At 39.8% G+C, this 25,340-nt stretch overlaps 1 protein-coding gene across 4 annotated transcripts; it reads right to left on the reverse strand.

Moving 5' to 3' along the window:
* Positions 1-364: 364 nt before the first annotated feature.
* Positions 365-25,199, reverse strand: gnptab (N-acetylglucosamine-1-phosphate transferase subunits alpha and beta). Of its 4 annotated transcripts, none has more exons than XM_058407572.1 (21): positions 24,893-25,199; positions 24,702-24,787; positions 23,137-23,256; positions 20,369-20,419; positions 19,282-19,478; positions 17,920-17,984; positions 17,199-17,333; positions 14,372-14,533; positions 12,779-12,958; positions 12,087-12,257; positions 11,855-11,972; positions 11,523-11,735; positions 9,928-10,889; positions 9,092-9,291; positions 8,554-8,773; positions 6,896-7,009; positions 6,490-6,575; positions 6,089-6,187; positions 5,589-5,756; positions 3,560-3,650; positions 365-2,024 (listed from the first exon to the last, which is right to left on the reverse strand). In XM_058407572.1, exons 1-21 carry the CDS (start codon positions 25,022-25,024, stop codon positions 1,959-1,961), a joined length of 3,636 nt encoding a protein of 1,211 aa, XP_058263555.1. In that variant the 5' UTR covers positions 25,025-25,199; the 3' UTR covers positions 365-1,958. The 4 variants fall into 4 exon arrangements, with proteins under 4 accessions (XP_058263555.1, XP_058263556.1, XP_058263554.1 ...); XM_058407573.1 differs by having other exon boundaries at positions 11,523-11,729; positions 11,849-11,972; XM_058407571.1 differs by having other exon boundaries at positions 11,849-11,972.
* Between the last annotated feature and the right edge of the window lie 141 nt (positions 25,200-25,340).

Genomic DNA, 25,340 nt, shown 5'->3' on the forward strand with positions numbered 1-25,340 from the left:
CCTCGTTTCTTTTCTTTTTTCTTCTTTCCTCTTCTCGTTTCTTGTTTCTCTTCTCTTGATACCTGCATTGAATCCTGGCTGATTTATAATCCATTTTAAATATAAACATTGTCTAAAGGAATAAATGCAGAAGTTTTGTGTTAAACTGTGTGTAATCTGCTTCTCACTCGTCCCATTTAAGTGTCTTCCTGTACAAGGTCATCGTGAAGGTGAAGGTCACTGTGAAGGTGAAGTATTTCACACAGTTGAAATAAAGGCCACAACCATATCATCTTAAACCAAGAGACGGATTGATGCAATATTTTCAATTTTTTTTAAGCAATAAGACATTCATTAACCACCATTTCTTACATTTATTTAAAGCTTAAAAATAGCCAGATTTTTCATTTTCATTTTTCAGTTTTATTTTGTCCCACAGAAATTTGCTTTGAAAACATACAACAAAAAAAAGGTACAGAAAACTCAACTTTAAGGCCTGAACTTTTTCCAAATGTATCGCTTTGCTAATTTAGATATAGAGTCCATGCATGAATTGAAGAAGTGTTGATGATGATGGTCTGTAGATCCTCTGTACTCACTGCACATAGTTTTTAAAATATTGTGTAATTTTATTACTGAATGCAAGGAAATTTAATTAATAAAAAAACACATCTGGCATTTTTGCAGTCTGCATTTGCCGAACAACTTGGTACTTTTATACACACTTGTGAACAGTTTTTTTTTTCCGTTTCTTCAGAAGCTCAGACGAAAATGGACACAACACACATCACTTCAGCGATTTGATACGGTAGAAGGTGTCTGATCACGGCGTCAGCGTCTGATCATGCTGCTCTGAAACGACTCTCTGGACCAAATGTTTAACACTGTCCTAAAAATATCCATCAAAAAAAAGGTTTCATTTCATTCCGCCCAAAAATAAAAATAAAAATCCTTGTGACCTGAACATTTCTCAAATGCACCCTTCTGCTAATTTGAATCTAGAGTCCATGCACGAACAGAGGCCGTGTTGATGGTGGATGTAGATCCTGTGTATTCACTGCATGTAGTTTTTAAACACATTTTATTACTAAACACAAGAAATTTATTTTTTAAAATAATAAACAGTTGAAATGGAGAAAAATAAATCACTTCACATTCCAACCATTTAACACAATTTTTCAATTTTTAAAAAATTATAATTTAAAAAAAAAAACAATAAGAGGCTAATAAGAGGACTGTTTGGAGTTGAAGTTGTGAACGGTGAAGGAGTTTTAATCACGTCTCACATGTTGCACATGATGAATTTGTAGGAACCAGAGATTTTCTTGCTGTAACTGGTTGAACTCGCTTAACATCTGAGACGATGTGCTACAGAGACCAGAAAAGAGCAGATGTGGCCATGTGAACGTAGCCCAGGACTCTGAAAACAACGAGGGTCCAAGAGGAATGCAGAAGACTGCAGCAATTTAAAAAAAAAAATAAGACTGACGATGCAACGATGAGAGATAATCTCTCAAATTCAGTTCTCACTTACAGTAGAAGGAGGGAAGATAAAAGGCACTGGTATGCAGGGTGAGGAGATGAAGAATGACCGTTTTTGAGTTTAAAAAAAAAAATCACCTAAACATTGATCCAAACAAACAAACAAAATGCAGCGCGAGTTTAAAGATGTCCACAGTCTTGCACTGAGTTTGAGACAGTATTCGCACAAAAGGGAGTGTCTGAGGTCATTTCCACACACACACACACACACACACACACACACGTGTGTCGTCTCGTCTGGTTTTCCACATTCACCTGGAGGAAGCATGCAATCGTCAGACTCAGTCAGTCATTCAGTTCCTCCTGTTAAATTTTGGCAAGATATTTCTTCCTCCAGCGGGGAAAAAAAAAACAAGGAATCCAGCACGGTTTCAGTCCATAACCCTACAGGACTTCACTCTCTCACAGAAAGGAAACGGGAACATGCCCTCTCGGCCTCACACACGCTCGGTCTCCTTGCTGACTCGGCGTCTGGGGAAGAGCCATCGCTTCAGCACGATCAGCTGAGGAGAAACCAATGTAAAGTGTTAGTGTAGTTCAGTGAAATCTATAAGGTCCAATATGGTCAGGAGCAGGAATTACTTTAAATTAAATTCTAATTGTATTTGTCACATACAGAAATACACAGTGAGGGATGTAGGGAAATGTATGTCTATTGCCAGTGTCATAAAAAAAAAGAATAAAGATAGATAGATTAAAAATTGTTGTGATAAAAATAGAAATATATTTACCTGTACAAGCAAAGGAATATATATATATTTTTATAAGTATTCATAAGAGTTCATAACTCATCTGCCTCTAATCCATATTTATATATCCATATATATATATATATATATTCCTTTGCTTGTATTCATATATTCATTCAGACATATTTTATATATATAAAATGTTGTGCAGTTTGGATGAATATAAAGTAAAAACCGAAGACAAAAAGCCCCAAGAACAAGCAGGAAATGAGCTCTTGTGTTAAAGACGTGGCAGATCAACACCAGAGAAGAAACCCAGCATCACATGATGTCTGTGGCTCGAGATTTCAGACTGCCAAAGATTTATAACCCGGTATTAAAAACGACAGTTTTATTTATGATCATTAGTCTGTTGGAGCTGCTGCTGATATGAGTCCTGCTCTGGGGTGATAGCCGCTGAGGTTATTTTTTAAAATGCAAATATCCTCAAATTCAAGCTGAAAGCAGATTTAAAGAAGAATTTCACTTCAATTTATGTCCATAAAGATATAAAGAACAATGTCACGGTCCATGTTTAATGGTGGACGGGGAGATTTGTCATTTCATTGGCTTTCATTAATTTTATTTTTTACTTCATCCCTGTTGTGGTCACCAAGTTAAATTTTAAACATTTTCATTTTTATATTCCTGAAAAGCTTCTTTGTCCACTGTTAAAGGACTAAAAATATAGGATTGAATTGAATTAATTCGGTTATTAGATATTGAATAACACCTAGAGGAAAATTTCAATGAATATTAATAAATAATAAATATTCTTATTTCTAGTCATTCTAGTTTCTTCTATTTAGTTTCATTTTCTAAACTGCTAAAATGAATGTATTTGTGGTTAAATCTAAATGTTATATCAGCATCTAAGCCAGCATTTGTGTAGTTATGTGTTAAGTAATGGAAACATTCTGCTGTATAGTCCTTAATATCCTTAAAAATATCCTCCTAAGACTTTTAGACTTAACCACAACCCACATCGTCTCAGATGCCGGTGTTTGAGCTATAACTGAAGCGGCTACTGTTTATTCTCATACACGTCCTGTGCCCTCGTGATAATCCATCATCTTCGGCTCCAATTCCTGTAGGCAGATCATTGGTGTATTTAACCTTTCCCCTGATCCACCAGGGAGCAACACAAACCTGACGCCTGAGATCCGAGATCAAATCACAGCGTAATCTAAAGATACCTTTAAATGCCAGCCATCTGCATTTACCTCCTGCTTAAAAGCACACCAGTAAGCTTTTTTATTTTTTGACCAGAGGGACAAATTTAGGAGGATTTTACAGGAAATAGCACTAACCTGTTCTGCAAAGAAGGACAGGATGGTGAAAACGACCAGCGTGACCAGAACGCAGTGAGTCCAGAACTTCAGCTTATTGCGATAGATTCGCCTGGAAAACACAAACATCATCAACAACATCGTAACACACCATGAAGATATCCAACACGCACAGTACAACATCCAACTGGTGTTTGATTTATTTTTTTTAATTTATTTATTCAAAAGCAAGATATGTGAAAAGAATCGCAATCACCACCACCAGGATGCCGGGCATCGCAAATATCTTTGCTCTAACGATGAGGTCATGCAAAGCCCCGGCCAGAGACCACGGTAAAACCAGTTGACATCATCAGCACACCGGTTACTCTATCACTGTCCTGTCACCACTCTGTAGGTGTGTGTGTGTGTGTGTGTGTGTGTATTACATGCTGGAAACTATGACCTCCAAACATCATGGTTCATTCCTGAAAATCCAGAAAGCTCTCCATTACAGTCAAATAGGATCAGTTGCATGTAATCTTAGAGACGCTACAGAAAGCATCTCTCTCCGTTTCCCTCACACACACACACACACCCACCCCTATAAAACCTACAGAAGCAAACCTACTTTAAACCTGAACTTAACTGAACTTGACCTAATGTGCAAAATAAACTTAATAAACCAAGAAGACACGAGCATAATCCAAAACCTAGCTCTTTCAATTTGATGACACTAAAATGAAGCTGCTAAAAAAATAGCACAAAGTTCTGTGGGAAAAACCAATCAGAGAAAGTTAAACCTTGGCAAAGCAACACCTGGTTAAAAATATGCATGCACACACCAAAACAAAAATAAACACACACACACACACACACACACACCGCTCGTTCCCAGAATCCCTCATGGTGTTGACAGCCATCTGTCTGCTGCCCCACTGTGATGACAGGAATGACAATCCAGAACAACAGAGAAACAAAGACGCAACAAATCACTCAAGTGTGATTAAAATGAGATGAGTTATGGATCTATCCACACTTCCAGTTAATCTTCTGAACACACACACACACACACACCACTTATAGTAGATACACTGTAGCAATGTGGGGGTTAAAATAACGATCAATCAGGAAAAAAAAAATTAAAAATTAACCAAAAAAAAGTAAATATCAGATGCTAGAAATGACTAACATTTTTTTAGCATATTATATAATATTTATTATATAATATTTTGATTAAATTTATATCATATTGCTTAGAACCTGGCATTAGGACCAAGCAATATAACAGAAAATCAATATCGTGATTAGATGGCAAATTGGCACAGCTGGCTTTTTTCTGGAATGAAATTATGATATGTTTTTAAAAAATAATTTTATGTTTTTATTTCCCTTTTATTAAAATTTTATTTTAATAAAAAAAATTTTTACTGACTGGAAGCAACTGAGTTGGCATTGGCATAAATAAATAAATAATATATATTATATATATATATATATATATATATATATATATATATATATATATATATATATATATATATATATATATATATATATATATATATATATATTACTTAATAGTCAAAAAAGCACTGAATTATAAGCAAGTCTTTTATTAACATGCTGGTGAATATTATAATATTTTGAATATTAGAGTTTTTAAATCTCCACAAAGTTCCAGCTTTAGTTTATGAACTGTTCTTCTGTATCATCTGTTCTGTCACAAAATTTAGGCATCAGAAGGAAGTCTACAGTAAAATAATCACGCTGTACTGTATGTCCGTGTTGAGCAGAAAAGCATCTCAGAACACAAAAGACCTCAAAGCGTGAGGCAGATGAGCTACAAGAGCAGAAGATCATATCAGGTTCCACCCGAGAACCTGGACAGCTGAAGATCCTGTCAGCCAAACTGGACAGAGAGACATTTTTATTACAAAAGTTTTCCTATGTCTATTATTGTGCTTCTCTGTAATGTGACTCCACACAGTGTCATGTCCAAGTCAAGCTATATTCCTGCTCTCAGGAAGTGCTTTTTCTGAAGTGTTAAAGCTAAAACTGAGTCTCTCACCACTCCTGCAGCTCTGCCATGTGGAGGAAGCGGTTGCGGTACTCGCGCGGCAGCTCAAACTGCGAAGGCAGCGGGAACATGGACTCGTAGAAGTCCCTCAGCACGGCTTTCACAGTGCTGGCATCTTTATGGCTGTGGTCTATGTTGTCATTCAAGCAGATGAACTTCCTACAAGGAAAAGAGAAATCGTGATAAATGTAATGGTACTAGTGAGTGAGTGAGTGAGTGAGTGAGTGAGAGAGAGAGAGAGAGAGAGAGAGAGAGAGAGCAAGAGAGAGAGAGAGAGAGAGAGAGAGAGAAGGCTTCTTGTTCACTAACTTATGGCATGTGCTGATAACATATCAACCTAAAGCCTGTAGTAGGGTCTAAACTATTAACTTATATAGTGTTTGAACGAGGTCCAACAGAAGAAAACAGCTGACTGTAATGAGTCAGCCAGCCAGAGTAACAATCTCTACCTAGGCTGGAAATGATTGCTGATAATCAGCTAGGACACACACCTTGGGTTTTTCCTGATGTCATCCAGTTGGCCTACCACATGTGACACATTGGTCCGTACCATTTTAAAAGCAATCTCCTCCTCTCCCATGATCTCGAACCTGCACAAAGAAGGAAGTGTGATGAGAAATGCGATGTGATTATGTGATGTGTGGTATGATGTGAGATGCATTGTGTGATGTGTGATGCAATCTGCGATATGTGATGTGTTGTGCGATATGTGACGTGATCTGTTATGCGTGATGATAACAGGATGTGATGTGTGATGTGATCTGTGATGTGTAACGTGTGATGCGTAACAGGATGTGATGTGTGATGTGATCTGCGATGTGTAATGTGTGATGCAATGTGTGTTGTGATCTGCAACGTGTGATGTGTGATACGATACACGTGATGCACTTACTTGTACTTGTTCTGGTCCTTGTAGGCTTTCTGAATCTTCTCTGCAATGGGCTTGCAGTGCATCACCAGACCTTTAGTAACTGGAGGCTGTGCACATGAAATTAAGAAAAAAAAAATGTGAGAGTGTGAGTACCACTCACACACACACACCAAAAGACCTAATTAAACTTTCTTCATTCAATGATTAATCAAAACAGATCATTGTTTACTGAAAGCAGTATAAAGATTAATGCTTGATGCACACATGGCTTTATTAAAACTGCATCTATTCACATCTTACAGGGATTTCCTAAACTGCTCTAAACAGCCGGTGTTATGCCCAACACACAGTGTTAATGGAAAGCTGGGATGTAAAGCAGTGCCTATAAACAGAAGAGTTGATAAGTAGCTGGTGTTGGTTCTCTCACCATGCTGGGGTCGTAGTAGGCCTCCTGGGTGGGGTTAACCGTGTGGAGCTGGGTCTGATTATTAGGCAGAGTCTTTGAGCAGTTTATCAACATCTGCTCCAAACCAGTAAGGTCCTGCTCCCAATCACACACACACACATACACACAAAGCATTAGAGATGATTAACATTATGGGGGATGTTCACTCAAACTCCTCTGAGCTCTGTATCAGAGCCTGTAGCTGGTATTCTGTTCTGTATCTGAGTGCATTTATCACCCTAAACACACACAGACACACAAGATCAGAGTGGTGTGAAGGACGGCTGCATTGTGTCTCAATCTGAATCTGAAAGTATAAAAGGCACAGAATAAATGCATTCACTGAGCTGTCTGAGGTCATCAGGAATGTATAGCATGGTAGAAAATGTAACGTTTTGTTGAGTTGTCACACTGCTCACACTTCACTACACTACAGCTCGAGGCAAAATCACAACTAGAGGCAGTGTGACAATTAGACACAACAATGTCACAAGTAAAGTCAAGATCACAACTAGAGGCAGTGTGACAATTAGACACAACAATGTCACAAGTAAAGTCAAGATCACAACTAGAGGCAGTGTGACAATTAGACAAAACAATGTCACAAGTAAAGTCAAGATCACAACTAGAGGCAGTGTGACAATTAGACAAAATGTCACAAGTAAAGTCAAGATCACAACTAGAGGCAGTGTGACAATTAGACAAAACAATGTCACAAGTAAAGTCAAGATCACAACTAGAGGCAGTGTGACAATTAGACAAAACAATGTCACAAGTAAAGTCAAGATCACAACTAGAGGCAGTGTGACAATTAGACAAAATGTCACAAGTAAAGTCAAGATCACAACTAGAGGCAGTGTGACAATTAGACACAACAATGTCACAAGTAAAGTCAAGATCACAAATAGAGGCAGTGTGACAATTAGACAAAACAATGTCACAAGTAAAGTCAACATCACAACTAGAGGCAGTGTGACAATTAGACACAACAATGTCACAAGTAAAGTCAACATCACAAATAGAAGCAGTGTGACAATTAGACACAACAATGTCACAAGTAAAGTCAACATCACAAATAGAGGCAGTGTGACAATTAGACACAACAGTGTCACAAGTAGAGGCAGTGTCACAACTAGAGGCAGTGTCACAAGTAAACACAACAATGTTACAAGAGGCAGTGTCACAACTAGACACAATGTCACAAGTGGCAGTGTCATAAGTAGAGGCAGTATCACAACTAGACACAACAATGTCACAATCAGAGGCAGCATCATAAGACAGAGCAATGTCACAACTATGACTATGTCACAACAATGTCAAGAGTAGAATGAGCAAAACTAGAGGCAGCATTACAGCATACTCTCTTTCTCACACACACAAAAGTTCATCTTTTTATTTAGTTTTTTTAGTGTTAAAATTGTAACACAACCTGTTATTAACTTTTTATCAGCTGGACCGAGAGTTCTTGTAATGTGTGAGGGATTGCTGTGATGGGATTTTCACGCTCCTGACGTGAGAGCGAATTCCAGTGTAAGATGATTAATCCGTGTATTGAGTGTGATCTTGTGGGAAGAATGATTGTGTATAGAGAATGTTAGTCACTGCTGTATGTGTGTATTTCCTCCAGTACGGCGTGATACCTGCAGGCTGAGCGGGAGCTCGTGGATGCGAGTTGCGAGCGTGCGGATTTCACGGTCAGACAGCACCCCCGAGTGATCCGTGTCGATCTCGTCAAAGACCTGAGACACATTGAGCTGCAGCAGTGCGCTCATCAGATAATAGAAATAAGAGAAGGCAAACTGCATGTCCTCCGAGTGGCGCACACGATGGGCTGAGGTCTTATCGAACTCTTCGGGGAAGCTAAAAAGGGGAGGGAAAACAGAAGAAGGGAAGACAAACGGATCATCAGTGTCCGATTTCTCTACACTATTTGAACAGATGCCCCGCTGACCCCGGCCTCCCTGATTTCTCATCAACTTACAAGTTATTCAAAATATCTTTTAGACAAGATGTGAAATCTGTGGATGATTTTTTTTGGAAATGGTAACTCTGTCATTTAATTACCATGCATAATAATTTAACCCAGCAGAGCAATAAACTAAAAATTAATCACAGTCAAAATAAAGGTTTGATACGATGGTGTTTAGATCTCTGGAGCTGAAGGTCTGTGATTCTTACGTGTCCTGCAGCTCCTGCATTATGAGGCGGTCGATCATGTGTGGCATGTGTGCAGGCACTTTGCGAGACGTGAAGCCGAATTTGCCGTTCAGTAGCTTGTTAACGTGGCGAAGAGAGTCGGCAAACGTGTCCTGTAATCTCCGTCTAGCTGCCGCGCCATCGGTTTTATACTGCAGCTCTCGCTCCAGCTGCTCGCCTTCCTGTGAAACCCACACAGAAGAAATTGCTAGAAGTTGACCGTTTTTGGTTGTATGTAAACTTTAGTAGACCCTTAAACCTGTTTCTGTCTTTTTTCCAGCATTTATTTTCAGAGGATGAAAATCAGAGTTCTGAATAATCACATCCCAAAAATTGTGTTCATCACAGCATATAGGTATTTATAGATATTTAGGGGATATCTTTTGGAAGAATAGTGTTTATCACTTGAGTACAATCTTAAAGACTTTAACAAGACACACTGTTGAGGTTCTGTTGGCCCAAGATAATCAATGTAGTTTTTCCTTGAATTTGTCACCGCTGATAATTCAACAGGGACACACTGGATACTTATAATAAATAAAATGCAGAATGCTGCAGCAGCACATTATAAATAGCTGATTTATTGTTAGAATCATTCTGATTTCTTTCTACAAACTGAAAAAAACGGTCTGAGTCACAGTCCAAATCAAACTTATGTCCAGTTGTCCAGGACCTAACAAACATAAGCGTGTTTAACATAGTGCTTTAAGTGTAATCCATCAAGAAAGTGCCTTACTCTGACAGATAAAGTGTGCTTTAAATGTGCTACAGTACATCCACATGCTTTCTTTTCCCCTTGAGGCCCAGCTGTTACTCACCTTGAGAAGATCCTCAAAATATCTGCTCTTTTCCCATGGCAGGAAGCTCCACTCCATCCCTGGGAAATGTTGTAGTTTACGTCCCACATGTTGTTTATCGTCTTCCTGGTCTCCAGGGTGAGGCTGCTGCTTGGCCTTGTTCCCTACCAGTGATCCAAGCAGGCTGGAGGTAGGAGTTTTCTCCGTGCCCCTGGCTCGAGGCTGCTCTTTGAGAGACACGTTGTCGATCTTAACTGGGATGAGAGAATCTTCGGCTTCTTGTTTATTTTTGTTCTTCTGATTCAGGTTGGTGTCTGATTTCACTGCTGCTTTCTGTTCTTGAACTGCTCCATTGTTTCCCTGAAGCTTAGAAGCCCAGATTCTCTGGAAAGACTTCAGTAATTTGGCTTTGGTCAGATTGTAGCCTTTCTCAGTGATGTCGCCTTGTTGAAGCTGTTCATCCAGGTTCTTCAACTCGAACTTCAATTCCGCAGGTAAGTGAGACGTGTTCAGAGCAGGCACCTCTATAACCACCTCCAAGCCTACAGGGGGCCTTTTTTGCACTCGGGGCCCCTGTTTCTCGACTGGGATGTCTGAGAAGACAAACTCTGGTTCGAGGTTTGCCCTAGTGGGCTTGGGCTTGTTATTTTTATCCTCCTGAACTGTTTCAGATGTATTAAGTTTGGGAAGCTTGCGTGTGTCCACTGCTACAGTGAAGCTCATGGTGAACTCATGGTCACCCTGAAAGGTGAGATTGTAGTGGATTTGGGTGGAGTTGTAGCCCTCCAGCAGGAGCAGGTGAATGGTTTTCCACTTGTTGGCGACAGATGTGTGACGCACCACAGGGTTGTCACTGACATGTGCCTCTGAGATGCGATTAGCCAGAGATGAAAAGCTGAAGTATGGACGGATCTCACCTTGAGGCAGCGTGTACAGCGTCTGATTCTTCTGCAGAACAATACGATGCAGCTGACTGAAGTGATCTGACACACACACACACAAACACACACACACAAAAACAGACTGAGCTGCTGGTTTGTATTTACAGCTGGAACTATAACTCATTTACTCTTCAGTACTATTCAGTGGTTATTTCACATAAATCATGTTTGTGCAAAAAATGTGATTAAAAGTATATACAATTCATCTCAAATTCACTCTCACGCTCACTTGCTCTCACACACATGCACTCACAATTGCGCAAACTCATCCTCACATTCATTTGTTCAAACTCTGTCACACGTTTGCTCACTCTCACCAGGAATCACTCTTGCATTCACCTGCACAAGCACACACACTCTCTTGCATGCACACAGGCTCACACTCACTCCTGCACACAGGCTCACACTCACTCCTGCACACAGGCTCACACTCACTCCTGCACACAGGCTCACACTCACTCCTGCACACAGGCTCACACTCACTCCTGCACACAGGCTCACACTCACTCCTGCACACAGGCTCACACTCACTCCTGCACACAGGCTCACACTCACTCCTGCACACAGGCTCACACTCACTCCTGCACACAGGCTCACACTCACTCCTGCACACAGGCTCACACTCACTCCTGCACACAGGCTCACACTCACTCCTGCACACAGGCTCACACTCACTTGTTCCGCAGTCTCCTACGTCAAAGCCACAGGACAGCACATTGCACGCCTGGTCACAGAACTTATCAGCCAACCAGGAGTTGGCACAGCCTTGGTTGCAGAAAGACACACCCCCTAGTCCTCCTAAACCACCAGCAAACTGCCACGGCTGTCCAGCTCCTCCTGCCGCTCCCCCAGGACCACCACCTCCAAATCGATTGTTGCCTGCTGCGCCTTAATGATCAAAACAAAAAAGCTCAGAGAAGCTTCGTATGACCAGGTCTTCCAAATAGTAAGTTGTATGGTATAGAACTGGACAGAAGATTTTATAAAATCAGAGAGCTCACGCAGACAATCTCCACCATCCCAGTCACAGGCAGAATTATTGCAGGCCTTGTCGCAATAGCCATCTTTGATCCAGGAGCCTGGGCAGCCCTCCGCACAGTTAGGTACAGGCCAGGTCAGGTACACCTGTGAGGAGATCAACTGACTTCCATCAAGAATTCCATAATGTAAACTTTCCATTCAATTTGAGGATTCCAGTGCAACTTTCTTATTTAATATAAAACTACATAATCCTCTGACCTTCTGGCCCTTTGAGTGACTGTAGAAGTCATCTGGCCACACATCCTTGCCAAAAAGCACATCATCATTGAGGTAGATAAACTTCTGAGAAAGGCCTGGAATACGATGGATGTGTGTTTCAATGGCTGGAGAGCTAAAGGTTGGCAAATGGGACTGGTTTTGGAAGATATCCTGCGAGGAAAAAACACACACACACACACACACACACACAAATAGATAGAAACATACAGAGCATGAAACGATGGCCAAAAATATATATATGTGTATATGTATATATACGCTTTTTATATATATTAATTTTTTTTATATTCTTGCTCTTTGTCCCTGACATAGTAAACTACATAACATGTTTGTAATAGAGACTCTGTAAGCTGGCAGTAAGTTAAGGCAGTATGCTAAAATGTGCCGTAAATATAATAAAATAAAATTTATCCTCAACAGTATATTCAGTATAGTAACCCATGAAGGTGATATGTTCTGAAGTCCTGGTTTACATTAGTTAACACTCATACAAACCATTTACAAATTTTTATTACCTTGCTAATATCCAGAACACACAATTAATTAACAATAGACACACGTGTCATTAAAAACAAAACTGTAACCCAAGCTAATTTAACTAAAGAGAGAATACAGTTAAATTACATTTGAATAAAATTGCTAGATTTATGCTCAGTCATCAGTTCACCAACCTCATGTGTAACCACAGTAACACGGGGGTTGTCCAGATTTAGCCAGGAAGGAATCTGCCCATTGGTCACAATAAAGATATGTCGAACCCAAGGGGCGTGTCTCTCCACCGAGCGTAGCGAATATCGCAGCTCTTCGTTGTCCTCAAATCGGCTGGCTGACACATCCTCGTCCTGCTTCGACTGGAGATGCAGAGACAAACAACCTCCTGATGCCAAGACCACTCAGAACACAATTTCTTAATTATCATTTTATCCATTTATTCATGAACCTATCAGCATCTTATAAAGTTACTGGGAAAGACTGCCCCTTTTTGCCTCAGGTCATGGAGGTGTTGTGATTTGAGATGAGTTGTGCATCAGGATATTTATTACTGAGGAAGTAGCCATTATAAGATGGTAAAATGTGACCATAAAGGGATGTGTGTAGTCAGCAACAAGAATCAAATAGGCTGTGGTGTTACATATATACACCTGCTAGTTCATGCAATTATTAACAAGTTACGAGCTGGTCTGTAGATTTTACACATAATGGTCCAGTAACATCCAGCGAGAGGCAGAAACGTCTTGCTTTTGATAGAGTGGTCAGAGGAGAATGACCAGACTGGTTTGAGCTGACACAGAAGCTATAATAACTTAATGAACCACCCGATACAACAACAGTAAGCAGAAAAGCATCTCAGGACACACAAGAGCATGAATCAATGAATCCAACCTGCCTTGTGAACAGTCCAGGCTGATGGAGGTGGTGTAATGGTGTAGGAAATGTTTTCTTTGGCTCCACCAGGCAAGCTTGGTTTGAATGCCGGATTGCTGACCCTTTATTCATCCTTTTATTGCAACAATTTGTCATCTTATAATGGAATTAAGTGATAAAATCATGTCAACATGGAACAGGAAATCAAAAGAAACCTTTCCAATACTTTATGAAATCAATTTCATGAAGTGAGACTGTCTTACACACATCCAAACCCAAGAGTGAGTCATGTGTTCACACTGAAAACTCCAAGTGCACTTCAAGTATCAGGATGATGCTCTTATTCAACAGAAAAAATGAAGTGTGGATCTCGCAGCTTTGCTTACACTGTGGAAAAGGGGCGGAGCTACCAGGCACTGACACAGGCTGAGGAAACGTTTTAAATATGGCCGACGACCCTCGGTGGACGTCTCAGAAATGTCTTTTACATGATTTCACGCACATTGTATAATTCATTTTTCAACATTTTAAAAATTGACTTTATTCTGTTTAAGATAGCGGTCTAACGTTTTTGTTAAGGTTAGTTTTCCATTTGAGACTCTTCTAAAACTCAAACATTAAGTGTTTAAGTGCACAGTAGTGTGTAGTATGCCATTTGGGATACAGCTAAAAGCTTGGCTTAAGACAGCTACTTAAAGAAAACCCTTCTTCAATATTTTACTTCTAGTAACAGTAAAGGTTAAAGAATCTGAATCGTGACAGAACTTTTCTGATGCCATCATGAAAGGACCGTAACATAGTGGATCATTCAGATATCTCAAAGAACACTCTAGAACATTCAGTCTCCACTTTACTGATGGCACTTTACTAGAGACAGAGATTAAAACCCAGGATGTTACCTGCGAGACAGCACTGAGGTCCCAGAAGAGGAATGTGGGACTGATGGTGAGCTGTTTGCCATCCATGGTCAGGTTCTTCTTGGCCTGTTGCTGGAGGTCTGTGAAGTCCTGAGCTGTGTTGAGGTGCAGAAGAGCAATGCTGGCCTCAGAGTAGAGCTGAAGCTGGAGAACAATATAATAACATTACACTCTAAACATCAATGCAGCTCCACAAACTGTAAGGAAATCTTTGTATTTAATGGATTTAGTATTGAAACTACAGTATTTAAGTGTTTTTGTCTATTTTGTTCCACAGTAAATAGAAACTCATTTCAAACTTGTAGGTGAGGGATTGAATTAATGCTCTGTGACCCACCTGATTGAAACCAAATGTTCAGAATGCAAAGAGTTAAGACAAATTCTGAAATTTATCACTGATAAGTGAGACACAGGCGACCATGACAGGGAAAACTTCCCTGAGACGACATGAGGATGGAACCTCGAGAGGAACCAAACTGAACAAGAAACCCATCCTCATCGGAGTGACACTGGCTCTTTCGGTCTCTCTGTCTGTCTCTCTCTGTGCCTCAATTATTATTATTATTATTTTTATTATTATTATTATTATTATTATCCCTCTTTGTCTTCCCTCTATTGCTGAAACCACGTGAGAAATGTTAAAATTCAATTCAACTTTGTGTCTGTCTCTATGGCTCTCTGTGTTTCTCTGTTTGTCTTTTTCTGTTTCTCTGTGTCTCTCCGTGTCTCACCCAGTGTCTCTCCCTGTCTCTCTCTCTCCCTGTCTCTCTCTCTCCTTTTCAAGAATAGTTCAGATGGATTAGTGCACTGCTCTAACTGCCGGCGCCAAATCAAGGTCCCCATCTAATCTAATGATGAGTGCATTCATGGGATCAGAGTCTTTTATCGCCTCTTATAATGTAGTCACTTACACACACACACACACACACACACGACTGTTGTTGTCATTCTTCTATACATGCCTGATTAAATCCCTCAAACACAGAATGAACCACAGAAGGCCTCCAATCTATCAATAGCTTTTACTTTGTAATTCTGTTTCCAGGAACATCTGCACTGCCAAACTCTGTGTGTGTGTGTGTGTGTGTGTGTGTGTGTGTGTGTGTGTGAGATAAATCCGAGCCAAGAAATAAATCATATTTTAAAATTAGCTTCTCGTATACTTTTACAAGATAGTTATAGTGGGACCATAACACTTTTTGTATCAGTCCATGCAAAGTTGTTTTCTTAAAATAATAATAATAATAATAATAATAATAATAATAATAATAATAATAATAAAATGAAAAAATACGGTTTTAAGCTTTAAAATGTTGTTTGAACACTTTCACAGGAAAATCATGGACATAAAAAAAAAGCAAGTGTAAAGTGCAACTATAACACAGTCAATCCTAATAGAGCGTCTCTTCCACATGTGAACATATCAGGCCGATACCGATACCGTGTAGCACCTGTAACCATGACGTAACAAATTATTAACTGAGAATATTAAAGTGATCATGTCAGTTTCTGTCACACAAATATGTCTGTCAGTGACAGAGGTCAAAGTGGTGCTTTCAACAACATTGTGACCAGTCTAACACATCCTATAGATAGACCCTGCCTTTCACCACACCACTCATCTCTCTCTCTCCCACTTTCACTCTTTCTCCATCTCCCAATCTTTCACTCCCACTCCCTCTCCCTCATGCCCACTCCTTCTCACTATGTCTTTCTCCCACTCTCTCTCCCTACCCACTCGCTAGCTCTCTCCATTTCCCACTCTTACTCCATTTCTCTCCCCATCTTTCTCTCTCTCTCACACTCTCCCTCACCCTATGCCCCCAACTTATTTTTCATCTTCCACTCTCTCCCCTCTCTCCCACTCTCTCATTTTCACTCTTCCATACTCCCTCTCCCACTCTCTCCCCCGACTCCTACTCTCTCTCTCCCACTTACCCCACTGCCCTTTATCAATCTCTCCAGCTTTTTAGCTGAAAGGTACACCACGGCCAGTTAAAAACAACGTGTCAGTCATAATTAGAAAGTGTATTGAACCACACCCGAGCGTTAGACACGGCGCTGCCCTCACGCTCATTAGCCGCAGCATAGTGTGTGCGTATATACTGTACACACCAGCTGACCCTGGACGACCCAACAGCTTTACACCTCCACGTGGGGACAGGAGAAAACACCATCACAGGATTAATATTCTTGCCATCCACTAAAAGAGAGCCCAAGTTTAGAAATTGGAGCAGGAGCCAGGACAAGACGAGAAGGTGAATGAAATGAAGAAACGACATTCAGACATTCCCAGCAGCCGAGGAATACGGTGGATACGGTAAAGCAACAGAGATATACATAAGCGTTTGGAAGAAGGAATGGAAAAGAGCCTGTAGAGCGAGTGAAAGAGAGATGGAGCCAAGTCATGTTGCCCTTTCTGTGTTGCGGGTGGGCATCATGCCATACTAAACAGCTGCTCAAGGTAGAGTTACATCTCCATAACCGAACGCTCTGCGCTCAAAACGGTTCACGACGCTAGACATTAAAGCAAAGGGACCATAAATCACTTCGCACTAATCAACCCTTCATCTGCAGTCTCTGAGACGTAACTCAAAGATCACAGGACAATGTAATTACTACATTGTAGTTTGTAATTACACCCTTAACTGCAAACACTCCTGGCGATTTAAGAAAAAAACCTTTCGTAGAGGCGGTGTTGAATAGGCAGGAAAATAAAAAGCTGTGTGGAGAAGCAGCAGCTGTATCACGGCTCTTATGTGACACCATGTGGTCTGTTCAGGGTACAATCCTCTATTTCTGTTCTCACCTGCTTGATTTTACTCATCAACACAGATGGCAGTTTGACCCTCAGCTGCTCGAGGTCTTTGAAGGAGGACGAGAAGCCACTCAGGAAGGCCAGCGTCTGAATCCTCACTAGACCTGGAGCCTCTTGATCTGTCGTCTAGGAGGAAAGAGAGGAAAGAGCATAGTCCATGTAGAATATCAGTCTCTTTATACTGAAATATCCCCAGTTCTGAAAAACACATTTTTTCTCTGAAGAGAATTTCAATCTTTGCTGTTTGTTTGGTACAGAATCAGACATCTGACGTGTTTTATCTGATCACTCATCCACTATACTGATGCTGGATATATGCTCAGTGTCTTAAATACTGTATAAGCCAGTCACAAAAGTCCTGATATTATCAACATCCATGCTGCTAAAAATAATGCAGATAAAGGATTAATGTGGGAGTTTAATCGTTTAAAAGACTAATATGGCATCACAAAAAAGTCCATCTTTTGAGTAAAAGTGTGATGAAATTTTCAATTAAGTATAAACTACAAGTCAATTCTGATCCTAGCGGTTAAAATCTATTAGGTATAAAATCTAAACCTTGTATCATGAAAACAAAAGCCATTATCACTTTCTTCGCTCAGACTTATTATTCCTTCTGCACACTCCATAACCAAGACCCACAAACCATTAGTAAAAGTAAATTAAATAAGTAAATACATTTTTTTTAAAAGGGAAAAATGAAATTTCTTACCAGGTAAGCTCTGGAGACGGAGTGTTGTGGGAAATCCTTCGGTGCATGTGAGTGAGCTTTATCCGCTAACGGGAAAAAAACCCAGAGTTAGACATGTTGACATACAGCTAAGAGAATTTTTTTTTATCCTGTCATTATGAATGGAAAGATGAGGATTAAAATAAATGATGAAGGAGAATAAATATATTGTGTGGAGAACTGAACCCGTCCTGGGTTTGAGCTGAAGCTCAAGTTGCTTGAGTGTCACTTTAATATTTGCACTGACTGTCTACACTATTCTTTTGCACAGAGTCGGTCTATATGTTGTTTGTCTGCACTGTCCTGTCTTGTCATCTTGTGCATTTCTGTTGTATGTCTAGTTTTTCTTGCACCTTAAGTATAGTTTAGTTTTATCTCTATGTTTAGCTCAATGTTTGTCTGCGTCACTGTACTTTGTCTTTTTTATGTTTTGCACCTATGAGCACCTAACGTTTCTCCTATGTGTAGTCTAGGAGGAACTTCACTTCACTGTGTACTGCAACAGCCGTATTTGGTTGAAGTGACAAAGCTTCTTTGACTTTGACTTTGCTGTGGTTTTGGCCGGGATAAAGCGCAGACTAAAAACAAATTCTAAATGAATGATAAAGTAGAAGCTGAAGTTATGTAATAATATACAGCCATCATGTTAGTTTGAGGAAATCAAAGATGAAAACCTGCAAAAAAAAACACAACTCCATCATTATATTCCCCCTTAGAAATGTTGCTCATCTGTAGAAAATCAGCAGCAGTTTAACACAGAGGTGACTGTCATGCAAAACTGGGCCAAATGAGCCATGTGGAGAACCACACACACACAAAGTTTTGTGACTTAATTTACGCAAACACAACTTTTATCTTGTAGTAAAAATCAATAAGGCGTGCCGGGTGCATGAGTCAGGATTCCAATCACCTTTCAATCTGACTGAAAATGTTTCAGCTAATAGAAGAGAAGTTTTCTTTCTCTGGGTGATGGACAAAAGAAGGGGGGAAAAAAACAAAAAAAAACATGGACACTAATTCATCTACACTACATATCTTACTGAAGCATACAAACAACTAAAGAGGTTGATATTGTATGAAACAGGGTTTTTTAATTATTATTATTTTAATTATTTATTTGGGTGTAATAAAAAAATCCCAATTGCTGTATACTCAGCCTCTGTATGATTTTATAATGTTAGAAAAATGCTAAAATGCAGAAAAAAATAAAAATGAAATTCTACACAGACATGAACATAAGGAGAGAAAATGTTTAAACAGCGATAAGAAAATAAGTGGCTTGTGTAAAAACAGAACAGACATCAACTGTGTGTGTGTGTGTGTGTGTGGGTGTGTGTTGCTAACCGTCACTCTGGGAGTGGAACAGAAGCACAGACACGCTGCTGGACGGCTGTAGAGGTTTTGCAAGGTGCAGGAGCTGCTTTGTGGAGGACAAAGCACCCGATTTAGACAACAGCTCCTTCAGGGTGATGTTAGATGACAACGCCGGGTCTAACACGAGAGCCGGACCCACAATGCAGTGCGACAGCAGGCACTCGGGCCTAGAAAAGTGCATAAGGTTTATGAGTGGTGTCAAATAAGAAACGGTAAAAATAAATAAATTTTTAAAAAAGATTATATATTTTTTTTAATCAGATGGGATCCACACCACATGCTTGTGTTAAAGCCTCAACACTGATCTGATCAAACCTTTATTTTTAATCATTCAGTCAACCAGCAGTTGATTGGATGATTGTGATTGATCAGCAAGATGATAAAAATTGTTGGTAACTGCACCAAAATAAAGATCCTAAAAAAGGCTTCCAGAACAAACATTTAAAAAAAAAAAAGAAAAAGAAAAGAAGTAGAAATAGTAAAGCAATACAGGAAGATGTCGAAAACCTTCCACTCCTTCTGCAAGAGCTTTACATCTAAAGCTGAAGAGACACCCAGGTCTGACTGAGTCTGCTGTGTCTGTATTTCTATTGCATATTTATTTTTATTATTATGTACTGAACATATTTTCCATGAAGTATCTACGTTCTATCTATCCATTTATCGCTTAAATGCCCCAAATTTAAAATTCTGGTGATTCATTTGCACTCAACTCAACTTTACGACCTCACTCAAATATCCCAGCATGCTTTAATGCCATTAATGATCACCTTTGTGTTTGACACTCTTATGAAGTGCTGTGTATATAAAAAATAATAAAATATATAAATGTTTAAAAAAATTTAGTTTAATAGTCGCAAAACTCTGATTTGATACAGATCTCTGCTTTGTTTCACATCACCACACAGTTTCAGAAGATCAGTGGAAAAAAAACAATAAAAACTGTGTCTAAGAGTGGCGTCCATACAGGAAGTGGTCGCGTTCAAACAGTCAAACCACGACCCCACTTTCTCAAACTGCACTGCGCAAACAGCATGCTGATGTAGAGTTTCCTCACCTTCCTCTGGGTCCCTCAGTAGCGTCGCTAGCATTCTGCCCCAGCTTCTCTCTGCGTGAAAGACAACATGTTAATATTTCACGCTTTGAGCTGATGAACCTTTTAGAGCAGTGAGATTCAGTTCACACTTTAAAGTTCAATTCAATTCAGTTTATTTATATAGCACTTCTAACAATGGACATTGCCTCAAAGTGGCTTTACAGAAGTTAAGAAACAGAAAACAATTATAAAGTTTAAAGTTAAGTTACTATTTATCTCTAACATTTATCCCTAATAAGCAAACCTGAGGCAACGGTGGCAAAGAAAAAGTCCATGAGATGATATGAGGAAGAAACCTTGAGAGAAACCAGGCTCAGAAGGGAACCTCACACTCATTTGGGTAAAGGACACTGTATGTTATAATGCGATTATAACATATGGTTTAAAGACATCTTGAAACGCCACAACAGTTACAGGATACCTTAGAGAAGTCTGACATTTCTAGATCTTCTCACGGTTTGCCTCTAACTGTTGATTGCAATTGTGAAGGTCAGAGCGAATGACTGACACTCGTTAAACCTCAGTGCCTGTCCTTGTGACCTGAAAGAGATGAGTGCTGTTAGGTGAGGAAGGTGATCGAGATGATAGAGATAAAGCTGATCAGTCAGGAGGACTTTGTACTCGTTTGCTCCGAGATAAAGTAACAGAGCCATCGTTTTGTTTTTCTCACACTTTCTCTTTGCTCATCCTGATCAAGCAGCTTCGTCTCGCTCAGGAACAGAGCCACGCTTTTATTGTTCGTATCTCGAACTTTCACAACCGCAGTCGTGTGTTTCATTGCATTACAGTGTCCAAAGGTCCAAATCTAGCGACACAACTAGCAAAACCTACGCTGCGTTTAAGTAAATACCTCATAACTGATAATGATACTCAGATCCTTAAATAACACAAAGTAAACATGCCCTCAGCTTGGAGTTCCTCTCCTTTAAAACCCGAGTGCACTATGTGACGAAGTCTGCAACACAAGAGGAAACACGGTAGCGAGCATGAGGACGCTTCTCTTTTCATAGCCATCGTTGCCTCTGGTTCACTCATTAGGAGAACTTATATTGTTCAATACTTATTGCACTACCTCAACCCCTGTGTTTATGTTATTTCTATTTTGCACTACCTCAACTGCTGCTATATTGTATTTTTGCACAATACATGTTGTCAGGCCCCAAAGTTGCATGTTCTTTTCTTTCGGTGCTAAGTGTCCTGTGTTTTTGTGTTGTCTTTTTTGTATTTATTGTTTTTGCACTGTCTTGTCGTTGCTGTCTTGTCATTGCTTTCTTTGCACCTAGCTGCACACTTTACACTTTATGTGGTTTGGACGAACTTTCGGTCCTAGCTTTGTGTTGTTCTTGTGTTTGATCTTCATGTTTATGTAGCACCAGGCCCTGGAGAAACATTGTTTCATTTCACTATGTACTGCGTCAGCTATATGTGGCTGAAATGACAATAAAGCTTCTTGAATCTTGAATCTCAATCTATACACTGATTTCTGGAAAGCTGCTTTATGACACAATACATGAAGTGAATTTATCTTTAAAAAGCGTTACGCTGAATACACACACACAAACACACACACACACACATATTAGCTTTAGATTCCTGAACATACATGGAACGGGAGAAAAAAACAAAACAAAACAAAAAAAAACCACAGAAATGGAGGCATCCTGGGTTTGTTCTCTGCTTTGTAACTCAACCATGACATCATTCTGAGCTCCAAACTCACACTTCTGAGGTAAACTGAAGACAGTTTTATCCCACAGCACTGCTGAATTCTCAAATCAGACTCAAAACTGCTCATGATGATGATGATGATGATGATTACAGTGTTATAAAGACGTGCATGGTGAATAGGATTTTAAGCCTGACAAAAAACAAAAGAATTATAAAGGAAAAAGACGTGCTTTAACACTTTGTTTTCTTGAACAAAGTAAAACTTTGTACTGATATGTACTGATCAGTACAACCACTGAAATGATCAAAAAAATTATTTTTCTTCTACATTTTTTTTTCAACTAGCAAAAAAAAACCCCAAAAACCACATCAGATCAGTCACTGAATATTTTCCTGCACCTCATTGTGAGTGATTCTTCAACTAAATCATTTATGAAACAATTTTGTCACGTTACATTACAACACACTTTGTTAATAAAAGTATTAACACTTTTTTTTTATTTAACATATTAACATTCCTAGCTTTTTGTTCAGGTTCTACTTTTAACTATTTTTGAGAAAAGGGAAATCATTTGTAGACAAAATAAAAGAAAAAAGATGGTAATGCAATGGGGTGTCAAACATAAATGGTTCTCAAACAGAAATAATAAATGTGCCTGATGAGTATTTACTCGTTTTTAAAGACTGAAATTTGCACTCACTCATCAAAGCTTTTGGAATTAAAATTATTGTTACATTTAATATTTTTCGGTCTAAAGGTTTCCTGAGGTTTAGATAAGTTAAATGTTATTTCCTCTACTGAAAACTCACAGCTCCACCTGAACACCACCCCCATGTATGAGGCTCATATGAGAAGCACAGCTCTAATATACTCTAATGCAGCAACTGGCAGAAAAATACATTTATTTTCTTCTAATGGTTCATCTTCAGTGAGTGTTATAATAAACGCTGGTTTATGGCTCAGTCTCTGAGGTTCAGAGTGATGATGAATGGCATGTAAAAGCAAATTAGAATTGTGGAATAAAATATTGCCCAGCTCTGTGTGAGTGAGAGAGAGAGACCTTATCTTTCTCTGCTCCTCTTCCAGCTGCTGTTTCACTGTGTGAAGATCCTTCAGTAGATCAGCATCAGTACCGTTCACCCAAGTGTACACCACGTCTATAGGCATGGGCAAACACAGCCTAGAGGACAAGAGACAATCAGAACAGAACACAACACAATTATCTTTCTCCACCTGCATTTCATCACACACACTTCTGCTACTCAGTCCTGCTCTGAGATTTAAAACATCCAGATACAGAGACAAAGGGCAGAAAGACAATCTGCACAAGATATACCAAATCATCCACTTCTTCTTGTTGTTGTTGCAATCTCTCTCTCTCTCTCTCTCACACACACACACACGTCTGATACGGTTGCGACAGTGCATATGATGCAAAACACTCTCACTAGCATCAACACATAGGCAAATTCAGTGAATTCATGTACACACTCAAGTTGCACACCTGCTTTTTCCTTTATTTTTTTCCAGTAACTAGAGCAGCAGCTTGAATCTGCCCTACGAGTCTTGGTTTCTTTCATTCATTGATGACAAGTTCCTCATGCTCTGACTGATGCACCACACATCTCCATCAGAGGAGCTCGTTTGGGTGAATGAGAAAAAAAAATCCATGCAGTCTTTTTATCCCATGACTTATGACCATGATGTTACCCATTATTATACTTTTAGTTTACAGTGCAAATATGTGCACTGATCAGCTAGTTTGGAAATCAACATTTATTATGTTAAGCTTAATAAATTTCTTACAAACTAAGAAATGTTGTGTATGATATCAGAGCCTTAAACTTGCTGAAAGTGCCGGCTCAGGAAGACAAGACTCCTCCGATTGGCCAAAAGTGATCTGATCACTGATCAGTGGCTGCTCCGGCTCTACAGGTGCTACAGGAGCACTGATATGTGGTGCAAAAGTGAGAGTGTGAGAAAGCTGTAATTTGTGAGCGAGAAAATAGTGTTTGAGTCTCACAGTACAGATTCAAAATGCTTCTTTCTTGTATTCATGTGTAGTTATTTTTTTATATTATCAAAAAAAAAATTTTTTAAATGTGAGAAAATGATTGAGTTTTGCATCCTATTCACTGTAGCAACTGTTTCAGATGTGTGTGTGTGTGTGTCTTGATTTGTGATAGGTAGAAAAAGATTTGCTCCACTGTTTTGCCCCATTAATGCCTTTGTAATTAAGACTGTGTAGCAAAAGTGACCTAAAGTATGTGCACCCCTGATCACCACACTCGTATCTTGTTAAACATCTCATTCCAAGTTTATTCTCCTCAGTGTTTGCTGTTATATCTAGGTTTTCCACTAGATGCTGGAGCAGGGCTGTGGGGATTAGTGATCATTCAGATACAAGAGCATTAGTGATACCAGACACTGATGTTGTAAGAGTGAGGGGGTCTTGGGTGCAGTCTGTGTTTTTTTTAATGGGGTTCAGGATACACATATGGGTGTGATGGTCAGGGGTGCACATAATGTTGGCCATGTGTGTATATATAAGCATTATGACTGAGTGAGTGAGATGATCACTGCTTGAATGTTTAGTGAAACAGTGAAGGAGGATGATCTTCTCACCTTGTCTGGAAGGATTTACCAGCCACGTTGTCTCTGTAGGAGTCAAACAGGACATGGTACTGATCCCGACTCCACTCCAGAACCACCTGCATGCACAACACACACACACACACACACACACACACACACACACTTAAACTCGTATGAAATATAAAAGAAGTGCTGTGTGTGGTTCCGATTTTAACACAAACCTCTCCGAACTGGAAGGCGGACACGATCATGAGCACGAGCCCGCCGAAGCACAGGTACAGCCCGTAGCGGTGGGACAGACAGGTGTAGGTCTGCCGCTGCAGCAGCTTCAGCAATGAACCGACGATCGCCATGACACCGCTTAGCAGTCCGCATCTCTCCTTCTGCTCGCCGCTAACGCCACAGCGCTCCGCCGCTCCTGCCTAAATCATCCGGCTACAGGCTCTGATTCACGCTGTCACCTGACTGCCTGTGACCGATCACCATATTACACACACACACACACACACATACATACACTTCCGTGTTAGTGATGACGAAACACCGGGCCCAACCATCGTGTTCAAGCAAGCCCCGCCTCATAGACTGGGATAAGCCAATAGATTCACGCTCACTGAGCATTCGCCAATCACTCTAGCCAATGAATTGAAGGTTTGAATAGACGGACCA

The sequence above is a fragment of the Hemibagrus wyckioides genome, linkage group LG14, assembly GCF_019097595.1.
Source record: "Hemibagrus wyckioides isolate EC202008001 linkage group LG14, SWU_Hwy_1.0, whole genome shotgun sequence".
Classification (NCBI taxonomy): domain Eukaryota; kingdom Metazoa; phylum Chordata; class Actinopteri; order Siluriformes; family Bagridae; genus Hemibagrus; species Hemibagrus wyckioides.